This window comes from Amphiura filiformis, chromosome 13 (assembly GCF_039555335.1).
Source record: "Amphiura filiformis chromosome 13, Afil_fr2py, whole genome shotgun sequence".
Classification (NCBI taxonomy): Eukaryota; Metazoa; Echinodermata; class Ophiuroidea; order Amphilepidida; family Amphiuridae; genus Amphiura; species Amphiura filiformis.
The window spans coordinates 44905538-44912099 of NC_092640.1; the positions used below are offsets into that span (position 1 = coordinate 44905538).

The following is a 6562-nucleotide window of genomic DNA, read 5'->3' on the forward strand; positions in this document are numbered from 1 at the left end:
ACAACTTTGACTGCTTCCCTGTCTATAGTAGTTTGTCTGACAGGTACATCTATATTCACCAATCCGGTTCTCACACTTCTCATAGCTTGCTGTGGAACATGGAATACTTGTGTGATAACTAACCTTGACAAGTTTGACTGCTTCCCTGTCTATAGGAGTTTGTCTGACAGGTACATCTATATTCACCAATCCGGTCCTCACACTTCTCATAGCTTGATGTGGAACATGGAATACTTGTGTGATAACTAACCTTGACAACTTTGACTGCTTCCCTGTCTATAGTAGTTTGTCTGACAGGTACATCTATATTCACCAATCCGGTTCTCACACTTCTCATAGCTTGATGTGGAACATGGAATACTTGTGTGATAACTAACCTTGACAAGTTTGACTGCTTCCCTGTCTATAGTAGTTTGTCTGACAGGTACATCTATATTCACCAATCCGGTTCTCACACTTCTCATAGCTTGCTGTGGAACATGGAATACTTGTGTGATAACTAACCTTGACAAGTTTGACTGCTTCCCTGTCTATAGTAGTTTGTCTGACAGGTACATCTATATTCACCAATCCGGTTCTCACACTTCTCATAGCTTGCTGTGGAACATGGAATACTTGTGTGATAACTAACCTTGACAAGTTTGTCTGCTTCCCTGTCTATAGTAGTTTGTCTGACAGGTACATCTATATTCACCAATCCGGTTCTCACACTTCTCATAGCTTGCTGTGGAACATGGAATACCTGTGTGATAACTAACCTTGACAAGTTTGACTGCTTCCCTGTCTATAGTAGTTTGTCTGACAGGTACATCTATATTCACCAATCCGGTTCTCACACTTCTCATAGTTTGATGTGGAACATGGCATACTTGTGTGCTAACTAACCTTGACAAGTTTGACTGCTTCCCTGTCTATAGTAGTTTGTCTGACAGGTACATCTATATTCACCAATATGGTCCTCACACTTCTCATAGCTTGCTGTGGAACATGGAATACTTGTGTGATAACTAACCTTGACAAGTTTGACTGCTTCCCTGTCTATAGGAGTTTGTCTGACAGGTACATCTATATTCACCAATCTGGTTCTCACACTTCTCATAGCTTGATGTGGAACATGGAATACTTGTGTGATAACTAACCTTGACAAGTTTGACTGCTTCCCTGTCTATAGTAGTTTGTCTGACAGGTACATCTATATTCACCAATCCGGTTCTCACACTTCTCATAGCTTGATGTGGAACATGGAATACTTGTGTGATAACTAACCTTGACAAGTTTGACTGCTTCCCTGTCTATAGTAGTTTGTCTGACAGGTACATCTATATTCACCAATCCGGTTCTCACACTTCTCATAGTTTGATGTGGAACATGGAATACTTGTGTGCTAACTAACCTTGACAAGTTTGACTGCTTCCCTGTCTATAGTAGTTTGTCTGACAGGTACATCTATATTCACCAACCTGGTTCTCACACTTCTCATAGCTTGCTGTGGAACATGGAATACTTGTGTGATAACTAACCTTGACAAGTTTGACTGCTTCCCTGTCTATAGTAGTTTGTCTGACAGGTACATCTATATTCACCAATATGGTCCTCACACTTCTCATAGCTTGCTGTGGAACATGGAATACTTGTGTGATAACTAACCTTGACAAGTTTGACTGCTTCCCTGTCTATAGTAGTTTGTCTGACAGGTACATCTATATTCACCAATCCGGTTCTCACACTTCTCATAGCTTGATGTGGAACATGGAATACTTGTGTGATAACTAACCTTGACAAGTTTGTCTGCTTCCCTGTCTATAGGAGTTTGTCTGACAGGTACATCTATATTCACCAATCCGGTTCTCACACTTCTCATAGCTTGCTGTGGAACATGGAATACTTGTGTGATAACTAACCTTGACAAGTTTGTCTGCTTCCCTGTCTATAGTAGTTTGTCTGACAGGTACATCTATATTCACCAATTCGGTTCTCACACTTCTCATAGCTTGATGTGGAACATGGAATACTTGTGTGATAACTAACCTTGACAACTTTGACTGCTTCCCTGTCTATAGTAGTTTGTCTGACATGTACATCTATATTCACCAATCCGGTTCTCACACTTCTCATAGCTTGATGTGGAACATGGAATACTTGTGTGATAACTAACCTTGACAAGTTTGTCTGCTTCCCTGTCTATAGGAGTTTGTCTGACAGGTACATCTATATTCACCAATCCGGTTCTCACACTTCTCATAGCTTGATGTGGAACATGGAATACTTGTGTGATAACTAACCTTGACAACTTTGACTGCTTCCCCGTCTATAGTAGTTTGTCTGACAGGTACATCTATATTCACCAATCCGGTCCTCACACTTCTCATAGCTTGATGTGGAACATGGAATACTTGTTGCACATTCGTTGATATCTGAAAGATAAAGGGAATCAGCGAGTTAATGGAAAATCACTTGTCAAAATTGGGCTATTCCAATTTACACTCCATACAAAAAACATGACCCTAATCTTCCACACAGGGGGTGTAGATTTGAAATGGAGTCACATATTAAGGTAACACTCCCTGTGTGGAAGATTAAGGTCATGTCTTCCACAGGGGGTATGGATTTCAACTGGAATATCCCAATGTTGATAACATGAATACCTCTAAGTGATTTTAACACAGACGTTGTTATAGATGTAGCTATTACAATGATATCAACACCACAATTTAGACACCAAATCTGGCCACTTTTGAAGACATTTGCAAATTTCAGGCCGCAGGAGTAATCTCTGGCTTTTACTATATGCTGACATGAACCTTCATGCAGTTTTTTACCTATTACAAAATTTACATACCTGCACAGATGACCCCATCCCCTTCCAAACCACTGTTACATTCATAGGTGAACACTCCATCAGTGTTAGTACATGTACCCGGGTACATGTAGCATCCACATGGCAGTTATCAAACTCTATTACATACATGATAGACGACCCCATCCCCTTCAAAACCTCTGTTGCATTCACCTGTGAACCCTCCATCAGTGTTTATTAGCACATGCCACATTCACATGGCAGTTATCAAACTCTATTACATACCTGTACAGGCAACACCATCCCCTTCAAAACCACTGTTGCATTCACATGTGAACCCTCCATCAGTGTTAGTACATGCAGCATTCATATGGCAGTTATCAAACTCTATTACATACCTGTACAGGTGACTCCATCCCCTTCAAAACCACTGTTGCATTCACATGTGAACCCTCCATCAGTGTTAGTACATACAGCATTCACATGACAGTTATCAAACTCTATTACATACCTGTACAGGTGACTCCATCCCCTTCAAAACCACTGTTGCATTCACATGTGAACCCTCCATCAGTGTTAGTACATGCAGCATTCACATGACAGTTATCATACTCTTCCTTGCATTCATCAACATCTGAAGCACAAATAGATTGCATTGAATTGTAAAGGAATCCTAATAAAATACGGACCATATTTAATTCCCATTCCACTTGAGCGGGAGTATGCAATAGAAGTTACACACAAAAAAATGTGCCTCCTGGGGTGGACCAAAATGTAAAAACAACAAAATTGAAAATTTCACAAATTGTCAAATTTTAGGCAATTTTCAAATTATTTTCCCCCTAAAATTCAATATCCCTACAACCTAAAAAGAAATTCTAGTTTCGCCAGTGGTAACAAAAATGTTGAGGCAGTTACTAAATTAATTGACAAAACAAACCTTTTCACATCTGGCCTTCCTAAATTCAACACCATAAATAATGCAGACTACACAGAAGTCTAAGACAACAACCTATACAGAGCCGGCCTAACATTTGCATACAAACATAGCATACTATATTTTTAGAACCTCTTTATCTGGGTACTTGAAAAAGGGAAATAATTCTAAGTGAACATTAATTTACATTTGTCTAAAATCTAGTTTCTGACACTATTAATTTCTCAAAAAGTTAACTTAAAATGAAATTTTTACATATATGTACCAACCCCATTTCAGTCCTACTAATAGACAATATAACTGAATACTTATACAAGTTTGAAACTTTCTATACCACTTACCAAGACATGTGAATTCCTCATTGACAACCAGTGACTGCTCAAAGCCTATGTCACAAGCACATCTGTATGACCCAGCAATGTTGATACAGCGCGAGTTTGCTGGACAGTCATCAGGGTTGTTGAAGCTTGTACATTCATTGATATCTGGATACAGAGAAAAACAGCATTTGTATTACATCTTTCTTTGAGACTTACCAGAAGTTGCTTGCAGGGCAAAACAAACTTGCTTGCAAGGAAACAAACTTGCTTGCAGGGAAAAACAACCTTTGTTTACATTTTTAGCACATACACAGCTTAAACACAGAAGTGGGGTTCCAATTGGCTGACAGAGTCACATTGTCACTGGTAGCTACTGGTCATGAAAAGCTATAAAACATCAAGACCTCATAAGCTAACCAATTCTCATAGCATCACACTAGCATGACACAAGTTCTTTTACATGCTAAACAGGGCATGCATTAATCAGAGCAAGAGAGTACAGTTCTCCTCTGGAAGCTAGCATTTGGGAAAATCAGATTGATTTTAAAAAGTTCTGTTTGAATTACAAGCTGATCCAGATTGCTACCTTTTTATATTCATTATGTTGACTGTTGAGAATTATACACACATTTAATGGTTTGTTTGTTTGTTTTATTTCTTCTTTTGCCTGTGTTACTCATTCAGTGGATGTTTCAAGGTATCCTCTGTTCTTCAATGAGGCCCATGGTACTCTGCGTTAGGCTACGCTGGCTGTATTTTCACTTTATACTATTTTGCTGACATTTCCAGTATTTTCCACCTGAAAATACAGATATACCGTAAACGTTCGCCTAATGGCCCTATGGACTCCCTTGACATAACTGGAATTGGAGACACAAACTAAAAGTGCCCTCCCATAAAAATCCCACCAGCCAATAAGGGCACATACCCTTAGTTCTTGTTGGGATTTTTAGAGGAGGGAGGTCTCTATTTGTACATGAAATTGACTCCAAGGCAAAGGAGCCCAGGTGCGCCATTAGGCGAACGTTTACGGTATCCTAGTAATTGCCAAGGATTGAATAGCAACTGTAATATAGTAACAATATTCTACAATCTCTGAATAAGCTACTGTAAGTTTCATGAAGATCATTCATTTGTTCTCAACTACCTTCACACGTTGCACCATCTCCAACATAGCCCTGGTTACATTCACACAGATAGGATCCATATGTATCAATACATGTAGCTTGTTGCTCATCACAGCCAGCATTATAGCATTCATCGATGTCAACACAGATGTTGTACCCATCTCCTTGGTAACCAGTATTACAGACACATTGATATGATCCAGGGAAGTCAGTACATTCTGCATTTTCTGCACATGGATTCGGATTGGTAGTACACTCATTAATATCTGAGGATAGTGTGAAACAAAACGATTTACAATTTTGATAACTGCAGCTACAGGTATTATTTTAACTAAAGCAATGTTGTTCTCACCTTACATATCATATCGCAAGTTGTTTGATACAGAACAGGTAAAGACACCCCCAAATGAGCTAATCCATTTAAAATCCACACTACCTCTGTGGAAGAGTTTGGAAATATTTTCCACAGGAGGAGTATTTTTCAAATGTAATTAGTCAGGGTTAATCATTTTGAAACCCATACTCCCCCCGTAGTATGGCTTTACCTATATCTTCCAAAACCGGTTTATGCTGTGGTATATCTATCAACACTATCCAGAAACTGTGGATGTCCATGGTTTCTGTGCATCGCCTGTTACACACAATTTTCTTATGTATGTGTTCAAACACCCACACAAACACCCCCATACACTATTTGATTTCTTACTTGTACAGATGGTCCCATCTCCTGTGTAGCCTGTATCACAATTACATGTATATGATCCATCTGTGTTGGTACATGACGCTGCTGTATGGCAATCATTTGACAGGCTGCATTCATCAATATCTGATGGTTAAAAAAAGCAACCAACATTTGTATTATTATTTCTTATTACAAGTTTTCTGATTATTACCTACAATCCCAGTCAAAAGTAGTTGGAACCCTTGTGTAAAGTAGAACTGTTTAAAATAAAAAAGATTGCTGTCTCTGATGTGTAGCTTGAACCCTTACCTACAACTACAACCCTCCCCCTTAAACATCAGTCAAACATCAGAATGGGACTTGATGTACCCATGATATCAAAGTGTTCCAACAATTTTGTCCGGGATTGTAGTTCATAGCCATCCTCACAGCTACAGCTATATCCTAGTTCCTCATTGGTGCACGTCTGTCTGTCTGGGTGTCTAAACACCCATATACTCACCTATACAAGTTCTCTCATCATTATCTAGTTCATAGCCTTCTTCACAGCTACAGATATACCCAGGTTCATCATTGGTGCATGTCCCATCGCAAACATTGTTATCATCAGCTGCACACTCATCAATATCTTAAAAACAAAAAGATTTTCTTGGTATTATGACCACCACTTAATATTAATGGTAAATGCAAGGTGAAAAC

At 39.0% G+C, this 6562-nt stretch overlaps 1 protein-coding gene across 1 annotated transcript; it reads right to left on the bottom strand.

Annotated features, from left to right (window-relative positions):
* Positions 1 to 2305: 2305 nt before the first annotated feature.
* LOC140167701 (uncharacterized) lies at positions 2306 to 6286 on the bottom strand. Its single transcript, XM_072190998.1, has 6 exons — positions 6256 to 6286; positions 5888 to 6007; positions 5202 to 5447; positions 4076 to 4219; positions 3196 to 3431; positions 2306 to 2414 (listed from the first exon to the last, which is right to left on the bottom strand). The coding sequence occupies exons 1-5, from the start codon at positions 6284 to 6286 to the stop codon at positions 3301 to 3303; spliced, it is 672 nt and encodes a 223-aa protein (XP_072047099.1). The 3' UTR covers positions 2306 to 2414; positions 3196 to 3300.
* Positions 6287 to 6562: the final 276 nt, after the last annotated feature.

Excerpts from the sequence above, each read along its gene's own strand:
- LOC140167701 (XM_072190998.1), bottom strand. The coding sequence starts at position 6,286 with ATGGCTATGAACTACAATCCCGGACAAAATT. Across the intron at positions 5,448-5,887 it reads AGATGGGACCATCTGTACAA|ATATTAATGAGTGTACTACC; the intron begins GTAAGAAATCAA and ends CACTATCCTCAG. Across the intron at positions 4,220-5,201 it reads AGATGGTGCAACGTGTGAAG|ATATCAATGAATGTACAAGC; the intron begins GTAGTTGAGAAC and ends CTCTGTATCCAG.